The 18,381-nt window shown below is 30.7% G+C and overlaps 2 protein-coding genes across 6 annotated transcripts in view; one reads left to right on the plus strand and one right to left on the minus strand.

Annotated features, from left to right (window-relative positions):
* Positions 1–657: 657 nt before the first annotated feature.
* Positions 658–12,258, minus strand: LOC143080637 (uncharacterized). 5 transcript variants are annotated; one of them, XR_012979749.1, is made up of 6 exons: positions 12,089–12,254; positions 8,064–8,327; positions 6,200–6,343; positions 4,550–4,791; positions 2,860–3,184; positions 658–2,795 (listed from the first exon to the last, which is right to left on the minus strand). XR_012979749.1 is itself a non-coding variant. In XM_076256572.1 (5 exons), exons 1-5 carry the CDS (start codon positions 12,147–12,149, stop codon positions 2,912–2,914), a joined length of 969 nt encoding a protein of 322 aa, XP_076112687.1. In that variant the 5' UTR covers positions 12,150–12,258; the 3' UTR covers positions 658–2,911. The 5 variants fall into 5 exon arrangements, 4 of the variants coding, with proteins under 4 accessions (XP_076112687.1, XP_076112685.1, XP_076112686.1 ...); XM_076256572.1 differs by having other exon boundaries at positions 658–3,178; positions 4,559–4,791; positions 12,089–12,258; XM_076256570.1 differs by having other exon boundaries at positions 658–3,178; positions 12,089–12,258.
* Positions 12,259–12,496: 238 nt separating this feature from the next.
* The window catches only part of LOC143080644 (phosphatidylinositol-3-phosphatase SAC1-like), a 36,917-nt gene continuing 31,032 nt past the window's right edge, over positions 12,497–18,381 (plus strand). The window contains exons 1-2 of the mRNA XM_076256589.1: positions 12,497–12,569; positions 13,949–14,046. Of these exons, the coding sequence (XP_076112704.1) occupies positions 12,544–12,569; positions 13,949–14,046 (124 nt within the window). The 5' untranslated portion in view covers positions 12,497–12,543. The remainder of the gene's footprint in view (positions 12,570–13,948; positions 14,047–18,381) is intronic.

Below are 18,381 nucleotides of genomic sequence, written 5' to 3' on the forward strand. Positions count from 1 at the left end.
ATTTTAAAAGCAGAATAACTGATTAAAAAAAGCCCAATGTATAAATGCTATGTTGTACCCTATACAACATTTGTAAGTGCTTTTAAGCCACCATCAGGCAAACAGGTGAATTATCTAAATACAGTGTACCTGCCTAAACAGGAACCATAAGATTTCGATTTCAGTTTGGGCAGATGTTCGGTTTAATTAGTTTCACAACCCATACAATGTATATGCCTCTGACTTAAAGAACATGTTTGGGTTATCCAGGTTTCACTGTAACGTTAAATGCCAAACAAATATAAGCATGTTGTCAATAACAGATCTATGCCAGTCTTAAAAGTCACAAAATAAAAATTCACTGCAACAATCACTCTAAAAACATGATTACACAACCATTTTTAAAACATCAATATTGTTCACAATTTATACAATATAATTTGCAACAAAAAACCTGAATAATAACAGTGTAACAATAAATTGTATTAAAAATACAATGCAAAACAATATTTAAGAATGGATTATCATCCTGCATAAATGTTTGTGTTTTCTAAAGCATTACAATACCGCACTTGTCTACATTTAAATTCCAAATAAATGGTTTACAATGACTATATGTACATGTACATTGAATTCTCTTTAATTGCAATATTTGGAATGTTTTAAAGTTATGTACAATGACTTTTTGTTAATTGAAATTTGACAAAGGTATTTTTTAATATACTATACCAACAATAGTTGTTTCTAATTTTGTCATGGCTGTTTTATCATAAAAGAAGTGGAACAATTTTATTTTGAAATGTCTGGCTATTTTAATTTCCGTTGGATGTATATGTAAAAGTATATAAATCATACTCTTACTGCACAAATTTATATATTAAAGTTTGTGTTCGTTATGATGCTCTTTTTGCAATCCTGTGGGTTCAATTATTTCGTGAGTATCAATTTTAGCGGATTGCAGTTATATTGAATTTTCATGGATATTTGATTGTGTAGCTTTGTCAAAGTTTGCAAACAACACAATAGTAAATTTGTAGTTTGTTGAACATTTAAATTTTGTTGTTCAAAAGTACTAAAGAATTCCACGAAAAATAGGTATTCCACGAATAATAATGTTTTAACTCTATGGAGTTAATGGAAGTGAGATGAAAATATATCAATATATTGTGCTTAAAATATGTAAGGTTCAATCTTTTTTAAAGCATAACTTATAAAATATAGCTAGTTATTTAACCTAAAAACCATCACCTTATTTAGACATGGTTTATTTACAACATGTACAATGCTCTCCAGAAGGACAGATTAGAATATATTCTAATCAAATTCAATATGAAATGTATATCAATAATGCATACAAAAAGATATTATATTATCTAATATTATTGTTTCAAAATAAAGAGAAATATATAATAAAATCATGATCAACAACAATTACAGCAATAAAAATTATTTTGATTTTGTAATTATAAAAATCTTTATCACAGTAAGGAACTAGAGATGTGTTCACAAGTATATGGTACCCCAGATTATTGTATCCTTCACTACATTGTATATCACATGGGCCAAATAATGCCTATTCATGCAATGAGATGGGAACATCCCTCCCCCCTTCTACTCACTAGGAAAATTAAAAGTTGTTCAGATCTTTAAAAAAAAAATCCCTAGCATCATGGATGTTTCAGTCGAGTCAGGTGGTTTAATATATAAATGTTTTAAAAGATATCATTATAGCTGCTGTTACTTTGACTTTTGACAATAATGATGTTTATGGCTAAAAAAATAATGCCCAGAATCTGAAAATTTTTACCCGATTAACACTGCATTAAATCATAAGTGGTCTGACTTTGTTGCAAATCAATTAATGCATATTAAGTACATTTATATCATGCACATATATTTATATTTTTGGAAATTGTCAGTGAATTGTTTTGAAGGGTTAAATAACAACTGACAATAAGGCTTGTCTGACTGAAAGACTACATATAACTGAATGGATACAGTGACCTCTATAAACCCTTCTACCCACAAAGGAAGGTGTACATAAATATTACTGACATTAATTGTAATATCACAATCACTCAGTTATTTTTAATATCCTGACATCTCCTCAATTTATTTTAAGTACAATACTTCTTAATTCAGCTATTGTTTTTTCTTCTTACCCATTGTCTAGTATACAGTTTAAGTACTTTTTTTTAAATCTTTCATAGGCATAATACTAAATTAAGAATTCATTACAAATAGTCCCGTACCCTTTTATAGTTTACTGAAAACACTATGAAAACCTTTTTTTTTTCTATTTAAACAGGTATTGTACCCCTTAAAAGCCAGTATCTTATTGTTAATAGTAAATTTTTCTTAATTCATACCTGTTTGTACAAAATCACTTTATAAAAGATTATCAAACTGCAAAAGTGAATAATATCTGAACAACAAAACTTCAAACTGGAATATACATGTACATTAAATAGAGAAAGGAAATGGGGAAATTGTGTCAAAGAGAAAACAACCCAACAAAAGAGTAGAAAACAGTCCAAAGCCACCAATAGTTTTGGAGAAGTTGTGGTTACAAAGTGTGGACAGATGGATGGATAAACATAAAACTTAATCACTTTATATACTGCATTAGTAATATAAGCCCTCAATTTTAGAATTCATACATACATTTTTGCATTATTCAAAATTATCAGTCAAAAGGTGTTCTACAAGGATCAGTTTGTTTTTGCAGAAATGCTGAACAATTCATTTCAGAATATTTTTTTCAATCACAATTTTTCTCATTACATTAAATAGTCAAGGAAGACTCAAATAAGAACCTTAATTTTATCAGGAAGACTCAAATAAGAACCTTAATTTTATCAGGAAGACTCAAATAAGAACCTTAATTTTATCATGAAATAAAAGAAATAGAAGTCCGTCACATATTACTGATTTACTGTTTTCCTGGTGCTCCATATGGGTACGGGTTATCACTGTATGGTGGTGGGACAGCTTCTCCAGAGGGATAGGGTTGAGGTGGATATCCTGGCTGTGCTGGATATCCTGGCTGTGCTGGGTAACCTGGTTGAGCTGGATATCCTTGTTGTGTAGGATAGCCTGCCGGTGGTGGATAGCCTGGTTGCTGGGGTTGTTGATATCCAGGTTGTTGTCCAGGATACTGGTTTGGAGCTGGTTGAGCGGCCATTGGTATGGTATCATGCTGGTGCTGGAAAATTGTAAAATAAGAATTGATTAAATTTCATTTATCAGTATCCATGGTATGAAGGCTTTTAACAAAATGTTATAGACATTAGGAGAAATTGTGGTTACTATAGGCAGATGGATGAATAAACAGAAAACATAATCACTTTATTTAATGCCCAAGAAACACATGTCCTCAATTTTTGAATTCATTCATACATTTTTGTATTACCGTATTCAAAATTATCAGACAAAATGTTGTTCTACAAAAATCATCACTACTTCACCTTTCTTTTGATTCCTAAATACTAAAATATATTCTACTTAGTTTGATATTTACACCTATGCATAGGAACTATTTGTTTTTCAGGTATGTTCTTTTTTTATGAGGCCGTAGTCATGGTTGTGGGTGGTGTTTCATCCTACTTATCAACCCCAATATTTTGCCCTAAACTTTATAGTAACATATGATATTTGCTGCCAAGTTCTTTTACTTATATATTCATGTGCCCCATGGTTGTCTGCCTAAATCATACCAGTTTGCAAAGAATTCCACTCAAATTAATGCTAGGGGGGCGTCTTAAACTTGCAGTAAGATGAGGTTTTTTTTGTCCATGTTGAAGGCCTCACTGTGTCTTTGAGATGAGCAACAGCCAAAAAATGCTGTTCTTTTGCTTTTTGTGTTTTTTGCTGTGCATGTACTGATTTTATATTATAGATGGATACCCCATTTCTTTTCTTTTCTTTTCTATAACAATAACATCAAATGCTTATTTCAGATTGTCTGCATCCTCTAAAAGATTGCAATAATGATCGATAATGCACTGAGAGAATTTTTGTCCAAATCCTCTACACCAATGGCAATAATTCACTGAAAGAATTTTTTTTTAATCTAAGACAATACCACCCCTACCCTTACTTTAGATTGGCTACGTCTTATACAAAGTTATAATGACCAGTGACCATCTCATACTGATAGCATTACTGGAAAATCAGAAATTATTGTCATTTTTTTATTTTTGCGAAAAATGCGACAGGGGTTTTAATTTCAATAATCTAACATGTCTAAACTCACATTTTTTAATATGAATTAAGCAGGATTTTTCTTCATATAAAAAAAAAATACATTTTAGTCTAAAATTACAAAATCGCATTAAAAAATGTACACAATAATTTCTGAATTGACAGTACTGTGGATTCATTATTATTTGTTGGATACCAATTTTCATGGATTTTGTAGATACAGGTGAACCACGAAATCAAATGTTCAACGAATACTAAATTTTCTACAGGCTTTATGCAGAACATGCAAGTTTTCCTGAATCCACAAAAAATTGATACCCACGAAAATAAATGAATCTACAGAATGTTAATCTTAATTATGCAACACCTTCAGTACCGATCCTCTGGATTGTCCACGGCTTCTACGGTAAAAGTAAAACACTGCAAACACAATGAGACCAATCACCACCACAGCTGCAATGGCCCCCAGAATTTTGGCGAGGGATGACGCTGATATCACTCTGTTTTCGTCACTGTTGTCACCACACTGATTATAGCCATCATACTGAAGTCTTTTAGATATACACTGTCCTAGTCGACATTTAAAGTCATTAGTCCCATTACAAACACCTAAATAAAATTTAAAAAAAAGAAATTCTCAACTGAATATTAAATAGAGATTGAGTCATTAAGAAAGTAGTTTACTAATAAGTCTATAGGGAAATCATGTATGTTTGCATATACCTTATATACAGGGACCTAAATCAAGAACTATATAGAAAAGTGATACTACCAAAATTCATACTTGATCTGAGGTTTGTGGCAATAACCATTGTTGTAAGTTTCATAATATTTGGTTGAGGCAAATTTAAGTTAGAGAATGAAAAGAAAAGTATCAGAATCAGGTGACTCCACCAAAATTAAAACTTGATCTGTGTTATATATGGTAATAACCATTGTGTATAAGATTTATAACATTTGGTAAAGGCAAACTTCAGGTAGAGAATAGAAACAAAATATTCAGCAATTTTTCATTTGTAAAGAGGCATAACTCTTGAAAGGATGTAATGATGCCACCCAATTTCAAACTTGATCTTTTTTTTTTTTGGTAATAAGGATCATGTGCAAGTTTCATAACATTTGGTTGAGCAAACTAAAGTAAGAGAACAGAAACCAATTTTGAGACATACAGACATGTGGACGCACATACATTAGGGTAAAATTTAAAATTATGAAGGTTTCCAATTTTAAACATTTATCCAAGGGATAAAATCGTGATCAGAGAGAATAAAACAATGGAAATTATTCTTTCTGTAATCATGCTTTCATCTCCTGACTTGTGGCAAGTGATAAAGTAATTACCCTAATCTAGATTTTAAAGACTAATATTGTGAGACGTTAAAGTCATATAAAGCTGCTAATTAAAAAAAAATTGATGTATTTGTTTTTATAACTAAACATGCTGAATGGATAGTTTTCATTATAAAACTTATGTACATACACTTTGTTTTGAAGAAAATTCTATTATTTGTCAACATTTAGAAGAAGTTTACTTTTTTTTAAGTGCTTGCTTCCAGGAAGCCATTAGCCGAAATATTTTCCATATGCAAGTGACCTTAGCGTGTCCCTTCTCATAAAAATCTGTTGATCGCAATACGCATAGACCTGTCATTGAAATAAACTATTATCCGATTGTACATGTTATACACATGCTCAATATCCATGCTCCTTTGTTGATTGTTTACTATGAGGTGACAATCGGTAAACTACGGCTTCAAAACAAGGTAATTAATTAGCTGCCATATTTTTTAAATCATAACAGACAGAGACAAAAAAAAAAGACCATGAAGACAATTATATAAAACTTTTGCGTAAAAAATTTATTCCTTATAGACAGTGTTATGGATGACGCTTTAGTTTCCAGAAACAAAGATATGTTTCATAATTTCCTGTTTTCCAGGAGAATAGAAGAAATTTTTGTGGAGAACACTGTATTAAAGTGACTTTTATATTAGCAACTAAGTTGTATTCTTTATACCTGAATGAAAAGAAGTAAAATACAGGGAAAATCCATCATCCTGTCTGGTATAGTCACTTTTGAACTTCAAAGTTAGGTACTGTCCTGTGGTGTAAAATGCACGTTTAGGTTCATCTTCTCCACATATCTTGTCATGTCGTAAACCTAGAAAAAACAAAGCATAATTGTAATACAATTTTTACATGTATATAGTTCATGATAGTTATCGAGATAAATGTACATGTATACAGTCATATTCATTTCACATACAATGACATAGCTTTTTTAAAATGACATATTATATATCTATTTATCTATTTTTTCATCTTCTAAGCTTATTCAACAAAACATATAATACTAAGCGCTGCTGAATCTCATTTTGGCCAGAAAAGCACATTCTATTGCAATTGTCCTACTGAAACAAAGAACTAAAGCTGTTCTTTACTTTACACTCATATACATATATTCATGATGTCATTTAGGTATTCTTATTTACTAAAAATAAAGCTGTCTATTTTAGAATAAAGCTGTTTAATGTAAATAGCCTTGACCAATATGAATTTTATTGATCTGATAAATTCCCGTATGAGGACAATTGCACACTGGGTAACTAATAATATTGTGTAAAACAAGGCAGGAATACATGTATTACACATGAGTTGACACTGTATGCTTAATAAACAACTGCATGATGACTATCAAATACAAATATAAATGTATATTGAATGTCATTTAGTCTATAGCAGTGAGTTTGGGCATATTGCATTTCCGCTAATTAAATTTTTCAAAGTCCCAATACTACGTTTTTGCTTTAAAGTATACATTTCGGCAATTGTATTTATTACTTTTCCGGAAATTAACCTGGTAAAAATATAAATATTTGAATATATATATGATAAATTATTTGTTTTATCTTTTTGATAGATAATGTTCTGATCTTATGTCTACAATTTACTAGATATAACTAGTTGTCTCGAGTAATGATTAGTTAAACTTCATTGAGAAATCTTTGGTTTGGCTTACCAAAATATATACTGGGCAACTGACATGATTGAAGAATGCTTTGTTGAATTAATAGCCGATGCTCCATTTGACGATTAAATGCATGAAGTCTGTCAATTATATATAGGAATTTTATATACAATTCAAGATTTCCACCAACCATTTGGGCATCACCTCCTGTCTCCTGACCCCGAGGAAAAGAGAACAACAAATGGTGCCAAGTCTTTTCGTGCCTACCTGAACGAACAGTTTTACAATATAGCCATCCTAACATATTTGTCTTTGTCGATGTGTTATTGAAACTGCAGACAACATCTTACATAAAGTTGAGAACTCTAACTGTAAAAGCACCCGTTCGGAAATATGAAAAGGAGAAGATGGACTTCCTTCTTGAACAAAATACAAAACTTGTAAACGGTGAATGTGCTATACTGTGACGTTTTGGCTACAAATATTCTGCCAGAACTGACTTATGAACCCAAATCAAGATATATCAGATTAGTGCTGACTTTTGAACATACGTTTTCATACATTTTAATAATGAATTTTACTTACATGGTATGATGACCTTTAACTTAATACATATTTATTTTTTATTATAGCTTTGCTTTAGATCAATAGGTATTCCTTAATTATTTGCAGTAAGTAATAATTTATTTTTTCCAGAATAGTTACTTTTTTTACGGAAAAGTAAGATATTTATTTGAGGAAACTTCATCTTTTTTTCCTGGAAAAGTAATGCCACTTTGAGGAAACGTAAAATGCCGGAGAGTTGTCTCATTGGTAATTATATACATTTGTATAATCATTCAACATCTACCATTGTGTCTACTGCTTTTTTATATTTACAAATGTATGAAAATTAAAATTTAAATGAAAATACCTGAAAGATGTCTGCTTGATGTGCCTGATCCATCATATAGTTGAAGATAATCTTCACATGAGTATCCAAAGGAGATTCTTGATTCTTTTATGTCAATTTTAGTAAAATATATCATGATTTTCTTGTTTGTAGGAGCTTTTAATTTAAGTACACAGTTCATATTTCTGGAATAATCACTATGTCGTGTCAGCTTTAACTTTGCTGTTTCAATTCTTTCAGTTTCCATACTAATTTCTCTGTTACAATTTTCATCCATGTAAAAATCTGAAACAAGATGAACAAATGATGAAACATAATAACTTATCAAACATTGTCAAACAGAAGCTTAATTACATGTACCACTACATTTGTAAATATTCCACAATGATTTAAAAATTTACATACAGGCTATTTTTCACCTGGCCAATTTAAATTTATGTTATAAAAAATATACCTTCACGTGCTAAATTAAGAGTTAAATTGGGTAGAATTAAAGACATGAATACCATTTTTTTTATATTATTGGACATTTCTATCCTTTGGATCATGTGAATAGACATACTTAACTTCTTCTTTCAAAAGAAAAACACATGCATACATGCATACATTGTATGTGGATTTTTTTTTTTCATGCAGAAAAGGTTTTCAAAGATTTCAATATCTCAAGAAACTTTGGATTTAACTCCCCAAGAAAAAGTTGACCATAGATGGATATGGCTATTTTTTGGTTAAAGACATAAACAAAATGTAGCCCTTAAGACTGTTTTGCTTCTATATCTATGCATCATGTCTTTCAAAAAATTTCAGCTTTGAGCATTCATGATGAAGGTTAATCAAGATAAGCATTCCAGACGCATGAAATTTATACGGGTATGTGTTTGTTATCAATTTTTGCAATCAAAATTTTTTTTATTTTTTTTTATATAAATTCTTCATACATCATGTACATTGTCATATTAATCTCCATTTTTTTTTGGGGGGGGGGGGGTTGTTGGGCTCATTCTTTAGTTTTCTATGTCATGTAAGTAGTGTTTTTTTTTAAATCTTTTTTAAAAATAGGAAGTTGTACATGTGGTCTGAGATAACTGTCTACCAGCTGGAAGCATGTCCTTCTCCCCAAACATGTCCAATCCTCCAAACATTTCCATATGACGTTACTTAGTGCACAAACAATTCTAGCTCGTTCAGGACACCTTAGAAAGGAGTGCAAAGAGTTAAATCAAACTTGCTTATATAAAGACATTAGAATGTTGTTATCAAGTAATTTTAATTTTAGTTTAAAAGAATCAGTTTTAAAGCTATGGCATAATTTTAATTTCACAAATCAAAAAAAATAATTCTGCATTAAAATTTCATATTGATAAGAATAAAACTAACAATCGAAGAGAGTACTAGGATATTACAATTAATGGTAATGCTGTAATCTTACAACCAGGTGCTCTGCAGGGCGCAGCTTTATACAACCGCAGAGATCGAACCCTGAACAGTTGGGGCAAGTATGGACACAACATTCAAGCTGGATACAGCACTGAATAAAATGGATTGTGATTAAATAGTTGACACAGCAAAGGTTTCTGACACAGAATGAATGTGGTCTAAGGAACTTAAAAAATTTTGTTTTGCTTTTGAGCAATTCACTATGCTGTTCATGAATATTATTTCCCTCAAAAAAACAAATATTTGAAGAAATCTTCTTTCGAATTTCTGAAATCTCAAATGAGAAAAATTGTACCCACTCCCCACAAATTCTTATCCCCCCCAACACTCCCAATTTTTTTTTCATCTCCCCTCCAAAAATAATCTCAATGTTAATTTCTAATGGAGTAAGCAACAATAACTATTTATTTAAATACATCATAAAATGTCATACAGTCATACCTCATAGTTAAAATTAATATCAATTAATAGTAACTTCTAAAAAAAAAATTAACTAATCATCTTAAGACAATCATCATTTCATAATATATAATTTTCAAGCAGTGTAAGGAAGATATTATAACAGTATTCTTTAATTAGAATTGGATTACCTCTCTTACACTGCTTTTAAATTGTTTCAATTGTCCTTTAACCAGAAAAACCCTTGTTTTTCCCCTTTTTTTGCCCATATTTGCTAATTGATTTGAGCCATAACCCCTCATAACCATCCCTTTGTAGCATGGGAACTTGTGGTATTATTTCAGAGAGATTTATACAGCAATTGACTGACAACTACAAAAATGCTTATTTGGGCCTTATTTTTGGCCCCCAACTAGATGAAACCCCCCTTGGAGCAAGAACCCCAAAACTCAATTTCAGCCTTTTCCTTGTAGTAAGAAACCTTGTAGTATAATTTCAGAGAGATCCATACACTTAAACACAAGTTATTGTCTGTAAACTAGAAAAATGCTTCTTTCTGGCCCTTTTTTTGGCCCCTTATTCCTACATGATTGGGGAAATTAACCCAAACTCGATCAAAGCCTTCCCCTTGTTATATGAAACCTTGTGGTACAAAATGTCAGAGAGATCCATACAGTAACACACAAGTTATTGTCCTGAAACTAGAAAAATTATTGTTTTTGGCCCTTAATTCTCAGACTGTTTGCCCCATAACCCTTAAAATAAATCCCAACTTTCTATTTATGGTATTAAACATTGTGGTACAATTTCAGAGCAATGGAAATACTTATACACAACTTATTGTCCTAAAACTAGATAAATGCTTGTTTTTGTCCCCTTTGGGCCCCTATTTCGTAAACTTATGGGAACATAACCCCCAAAATCAATCCCTTGTAACTTTCCTTTGTGGTTATAAACATTGTGTTAAAATTTTATGGATTTCTATTTACTTATACTAAAGTTATTATCCAGAAACCATCTGTCTTTAGACAACGCTGACATGACGCTGACGATGACGACGACAACAAGATATCAATACATGTATATGACCAAAAATGTTTTAATTTTTGTGGTCTAATAAAAATAGGGTTAAAATCTTCATATACATCATTTGTACATCATGTACATGTCTACTATCAATGACTATAGAACCAGAATTAGAATATTTTTATTTCCCAAATTACAGGGCCCATAAAACTATATAAAACTGTAAGAGAAACAATGAAAAACATCGATTATAATGTCCATAAAAAATCTCCAGTTTTGAGGTCCATACTCCAGCTGAAAAATTATCAGATCTCCAGTTGTAACATTAAGGCAAGTCTGTCACATATATCCTGACAGTATATGATCATATGTTATGCGCATACAACAGTTTATAATCTTCAAGGCTCTGATAGTGAAGATCTACGTTATAACAATCCCCCTTTGGCCTCCCTTAGGCTTCTAGGGTATAAAAAAAGACGACTTTCAAGTTCGATGTATTTCCGTCAAAAACTTTGGTTTAAGTGAACATAAGTCATGCATTTAAGGGGCATTGTCAATTCCATATAATGTTGAGCAAGTGGTTTGGAAAACTTTAAAGCTATTTTGCACAAATTATTTGGCAAATTGAATTCTCATAATCGTCTTTCCGCACTGTCATGACTGTTGTCATTAGGGCATTGTGATTCAGTACCTACAGAAAAAATATTATTTCTAGTTTATCCTTCACAATGATGAATGTTTATAGTGCAGGGATACAGGTGATTCCTCTAAATGACGTCATAAAGGCACGCATAAATGACAATTTTTCCGCAGTGACAGACAAACTGGAAAGTATTCTATTGGAAGAGGGTCTCATTGGGTCTAAGCATGATCAGGATGATGAGGGTTTACCGATTTTTTGTTAAGCGTGACACGCATGAAAGTCAAATTATTGTGCTGGGATCAGGAATGGAATGTATTGCGGGACATAGGAAATAAAAAAAAAAATTAGAATTGCTTACATACATAAGTTATATACATAGTGTAAGCGGGATACAGGAATCTTACAAAACAGTAAGTGTGATCCAGGATTAGAATTTCCCAATGAAACCCCCTTTGAACTGTTGAAATACACATATTGTTTACTCAATGTTAAATTTCTACAAACTTTAGAAATGTGTTACTAGGCTATTTAGAAAACTTACACTTGGAACTATAAGATCCAAGAACAAATGGAAGGGAGCAAATAGCCAAATACCAAAACATTGTGAATACTAAGATGTCACTATGTCCTATCTGGGAACAGTATATCTAACAGTTAATATATAGGTTCCTGGTTCTATAATAAATAAAGAGGGTCTTGCCGGAACTTAATCCAAAATTATGATGTCATGTAAAATTATGTATTGCAGCACCGGAGAAGTTTTTTTTTATCGAAAATAAATAGATTTTTGATAAATTTAGTCAAGTGAAGTAACAAAAAAGCCAGTATTAAATTACTGCTTATAACCCTTATCCTTCAATCATACACAACTAGAATTATTATTATCGAAAATTTGCTGAAACAAGGATGAATTATTTTTCATCAATTTAGCTTTTAATCTAAGGGGAGATAATACATAACTGTCACGTCAGGCGATCGGCGATCACACCAGTGACCATGTCTGTCCACGATTCATTAACTCTGTATGTAATTGTTAATCTTTAAAGAAAAAGAATGCCAGCCTGTGCATTAATTGTAAAATATCAAAGAGCTCATAAAAACAGAGAAAATGGCTTTTCGAAAACACAGTCAATAACTAAGTCATGATCTTCAGACAAGTCAGTTCGGCATCAAACCGTCAATCATTTAGTCGAGTTAGCAAAATCGGCAGCTTCATTTCACCATGGGTATTTGATTTTAAAATTGGCTATTTGGCAACAATATTTTTATTATATTTTTTTAATCTTTTTATTTGAGTTTTTTCTGGGTTCTCAATATATAAAAAAGAAGATGTGGTGTTTATTTTATGGGGCAATTATGATTAAAAAGGTTAAATCAAAAATATACATTCGTTATATTCAACTTTAAATCAGTGCATGTTATTCACTGACTTAGTGGGCCATACACGTGCATCTTTTTTATTATACCGAATGAGCAAATTACGATAAAAAGAAAAATATTGTAACAGATTGTCAAAACTCTTACTTTAGAAAACTATTTTATGTCTATTGATATTTCGCGTAGGTTCAATAAAGGTAGACTCTTTCTTTGAAATATAGATGACTCAGAAAAGGGTCTTTTGAAAGAGATATCATTGACACTAGATGACTTTTCGAGTATTGTTTGGTCTTGTTTATCTTCTTCTGTTGGACTTCTAACCTGGCCCTAGCCATATTTGTTTTTGTTTATCTGACGCTAAGTGACGTCATACTGTAAACATGGTAAAGGGAGTTAACTTGTAATCATTGAGGTAGGACAAGGGTTATTCACTGTAATCGTTGAGGTAGGACAAGGGTTATTCACTGGGGAATAATAGGGTTGTTCAATGGAATCTTCAAAATGTCATGAATGTTGGGTTATTCACCGAGGAATACAAGGGTCGTTTGATGGAGGCTTCAATTTGTTGGGTTTTTCATCGCTCGGCTACGCTCCAGTGAATTTTTGGATAAAAAAAGAAATTAAATTATGACACATGATTCTGTATTAGCCAATCAAATTATTACTTTATAATGTAAGATATAATAATCTACATTGTAAAATCGTTAATTGTATATTATTTGTTCAGTCTGCACCAAAAACTTTTTCAACTAATACATGTAATAGTCTGAAGACCAATATTCTGCCATTTTTCTTATTTGTTCAAATGAAATTTAAAAAAGAAATCTAAGTAGGGTTTAAAAAGATATATATATATATAAATTTTATAAGGTTTAATAGTTGAAGCGAATACAACATACATTATAGATGTGATGCAAATGTTTCATACACTTTGCCAGATGTGGATTGTAGAAGTATATGCTTGGTTGACAAACAATTTGTGTTCAGATTTGGTTGATGTTTTATGTACATAATTTTTTTTCAGACATATTACTGCAGACAAGTTTTATGTAGAACCAAAAGATTCTAAAGATAGTGAGATACTTATAATTGACCGTGTTTCACAGGAAATTAGCCTTCAAGGTATATTTGATCCTAAGTGAAGTTAGAAGGTAGAAATAAAATGGAAGAATTTGACATATATAAAAGATAAGCATGGCACCTTCTAAACTACATCCTGATAATTTGGTGTGATAGTTAAAGGGAAATTCCGTGATTTTTTACTTATCACATGATCATCTAATTATGTTCATCTTAACATAAAAAACACATTTGCAAAGTTTTAAATTTATATTCCTTCTAATAACGGAGAAAATCAAGTATTTGTAACATTTTTGGTTGAATTCTCGAATGGGTCGTGACGTTTTAGCCCGATGTGTTGAATTCTGGGAAAAAATAAAATCTGTTTAACTCTTATAGCTTATCGACAATATATGTAATTAAAAGCGCACAGCTGATGAATGATCGTAGTTATTAACCACAATATAAGAATGAACAAAAATGAATATGCATATACCGTTTTGTATTGATTGAATTAAACTCCTATAAAATTATCTCTAGTAAATGTTTTCGAATAAATTTCATTAATTATTGTTGAGATTTTTTTCATAAAATATTTATTGAACATTTTTACTGATATTGAACTGAAAATATTTCAGTTCTATTTACCGTTATTGTTTTGATAATCATTTCAATGCAACTAATGTGTGAGCAGAGTGTGTATATTATTTTGTAAAGGTCACTGTATATTTCTCGGCTTGAGGTCAATTTGCTTACCTTGTAGCTATTTAGCCGCAGGTGTGAGTTCAAGCGTACACAGGTATGAATGTTGTTATTTGGAAAGGATAACTTGACAGAAAGAATTAGAAAGAGTATGCTGTATTTAATACACTAAGATTTAATACACGATGAGAATAAAGATACAATAATTAAATTGTGTAAATTAATTGAAAATAAAATTCAGATTCGTAATTCCGAAAGTGTATAAAAATAAAAGGAAACAATTTTTGATTACTTTCTTAGCGGCAATTGGCGTAAAGATTCAAATATGAAGTAAAAAATAGTAGTTTTAATCTTTAATAAAAACTAAATGCAATATTACCCAATTTGATATACCATTGCACATCTGTTTGATATCATTGACTTTACCGGAATTTCCGTTAACTTGTATTCAAATCTTGCTGTGTTTAAATGCTCATAAAACTATCGCAATTTTAAAGTTTTTAATTGAAAAAAAATACAACATACAACATGCATGATTTTTTTTTAGTTTCTTTTTAGCATTTCACTCTTACATAATTAAATTCATTTGACAATCATTTACACGAACTTTTTGTGAAAAGAATACCACTTATCTAAGCTAAGGCATTATTTTTTTTGAGGATTTTTGTACATTTTTTTTTAAAATTCTATGATAATATTTGTGCAATATTGAACATGATAGCCGTCATTAATCCAAATAAGTAATACAGTAGTTGTAATAAAACTTATATTTTAGTCATGCATAACTGATATTGATGAATTTAGAATAGTTCGTCCATACATCGTTGTTCTTGAAACAATCATTATTAGTATACATGTAAGTTTCCTGACGTATAAGCGCCATTGAGGATGAGCTCCAGAGAAAGCAGACTAGTAGCGTTTCGTTAGTTTGTTTGTTGGGAAAGGAGAGGAAATGCAACCACTTGTACAGATAAACGACAGAATTACCATACAAGCATTTATAGTCAACACAACCAGAAAGAGTTCCCATCGTTGGACGGGGAATATGAAGGCTTCCAAGAATGAACAAGTGACATGTTTAACTCTGAACAGTTAGAAAACGGACTATCGACATCGACCGCTTGTTCTTGATATTTGAAACTGCATGCATATATACATATACGTTTATGATAGTGATGAGTTCTTGCGTCTGACAAAAACTAAATTCCTTCATGGTTATATCTTGCCATACGTTTATATTGGTTTGTAAGGTGATTACTCAAAATCGTTATTTGAAAATCCTGTTTGTGAGATGTAGATTCATTTCAATACAGAAATTTTGTCTATATATTAAGTTTCACAAGTGTATAACACGGAGAAGCTCTGAAGGTACATTACTCCCATTTTGTTTGGGTGTGAACCATCAATGTTTACAGCAATATCAAAGAATAAGATGATGATGGTAGAAAGAACTATGGGCGTCATGTGGCAAATATTACATACATATCGGACCATGAGTTGTCAATCTGTATGAAAAGCTTTCCAATACAACCATATTATTGAGAAGGAATGTTTACATGCTATACTCTCGTACTAGTATTACAGGGTTCTTGTGGCGTTCACCTTAGACACACATCTTTTTAACGATGTTTAAAAAAAAAGACAGAACCAATTTAATGTCATATTTCCCTATTTTTTAAATATAACTAAAAGTCTTTTATCTGACAAGAATACCCCTATTTAGCGGACAAGTAATTTATTCTTTTTTCTGTTATTGAATACCAAGAAAGAAAATAAATCCCAAAATTAATTTGAAACTTTGATATTCAATAGTTACCCAGCAAAATATTCACATCCCTTGGGGATAATCAGTGTTCGTCCAGTGGCATATATAACAATTGTGATGACGAATTCCTTCCTTTGTTCGTGAACAATCTAATTGAAATATAAATCTGTGATTTTACTATGTCCACAACTTCGATGAACCAAAGCAAATTATACATCGACCTGTATTTAAATCAAATTGGTTCTCTTCTTCTTCTTCTTCGACCTGTATTTAAATAAAATTGGTTCTCTTCTTCTTCTTCTTCTTCTTCTTCTTCTTCTTCTTCTTCTTCTTCTTCTTCTTCTTCTTCTTCTTCTTCTTCTTCTTCTTCTTCTTCTTCTTCTTCTTCTTCTTCTTCTTCTTCTTCTTCTTCTTCTTCTTCTTCTTCTTCTTCTTCTTCTTCTTCTTCTTCTTCTTCTTCTTCTTCTTCTGGTATACAATAGTCTATCGACATTCGATGATTAGTTTAAACATATTTTATTGTTCAAAATGACGAAAGGATCAAACACATTCGATGATTACATACATACTGTTGGCATACGTGGACTAGTCTATTTACAAATCTTTTACCCCAATTTATTCAAAATATTTTTTTTTTTCTAATGTTCAATGTATACATGTATATATTTTAAATTGTGCTATACGGCCTAGCCACAATCAGATGTGCATTTTGTGTTTCACATGAAGTCAAAAATGAGTATCACCTCAGGGAAAAACTCATTTGATATTTTGGTTCAAAAATAGTTTAAATTATGAAAAATTGCCATCGTTAGGCTAACACTGGAAGCATTTATATAATAACATGCAGTTTTTGAAAGAAATATTTAATATTTTTATTAAATAAATGGTGTTTAAAAACTGTATAATTTTCTTTAATGGTTGCCTTCAAGACATGGTCACCAGTGACAGATTTTTGGTCAATGACAAAGACAATAAAATATGTTTACAACTATTGAATATCAAACATTTTAATTGAAAAAAAATAACAAGAACATGTTTAACTCACAGTTATTTCAAACAACAGTAGCTTTCTTTGATCATTAATCTTATCTGATAAAACTGTATCTAAAATTATCTATAAATAACAAAACTTCCAAAAGAACCCTTTCTTTTGGTGTATTGAACATTAAAATAACTTGATGCATATTCTTACAATAAACAATCAAACTTAGCAATACAATTTATATGTTTTGTCTACGGACAAGACATTGTATTCATATTTAATGAAATGCATTATTAAAACCTAATTTTGATATAGCTGAAAGTGTTATCTTGAAAAAAAACATAAATTTTATCAGGTTTATCTATCAAATGATGCTTAACTTCGAGGGAAATGGAATAAATTCATTTTGATAATGTCTACGGACAAGACTTTTTATTGATATTCAATTAAATGCTTTCAAAGATGATTGTTAAAGTTAAGATTAAAAGTTACTAATTAAGTTTTAAGCTGTGTTTTTTAATTTTGGAAAATATAAAAATGTACCCATAATTCTTTACATATCTCAATAATTTATTGATTAAGCCAAAATGAAGACACATTCTTTAAACTGAAATCCATATATCTGACTGTTTAAAACAATCAAACTATTATTAAAACTCAATTTTGACATAGTTGAATGTGTTCTCTTGAAAAAATAACATACATTTTACCTATCAAATTAGGCTGAACTCAAGGAAATTGGATACAAATATATATTGTGGTAATGTCTACGGACAAGACAATTTCAGTTAAAAAAAAAATCTGTTAGAATTAATTGTGACTATATTTATGTTGAAAATACTGAGTTCTAATTTGAATAGATAACTTTCATCACCTATGAATAAGATTTAAGTTCCATAGCAGACAAATAATTGAATTTAATACTTGTTATGTACAAGTGTCTTGTCCG

This window comes from Mytilus galloprovincialis, chromosome 6, assembly GCF_965363235.1.
Source record: "Mytilus galloprovincialis chromosome 6, xbMytGall1.hap1.1, whole genome shotgun sequence".
NCBI classification, from domain to species: domain Eukaryota; kingdom Metazoa; phylum Mollusca; class Bivalvia; order Mytilida; family Mytilidae; genus Mytilus; species Mytilus galloprovincialis.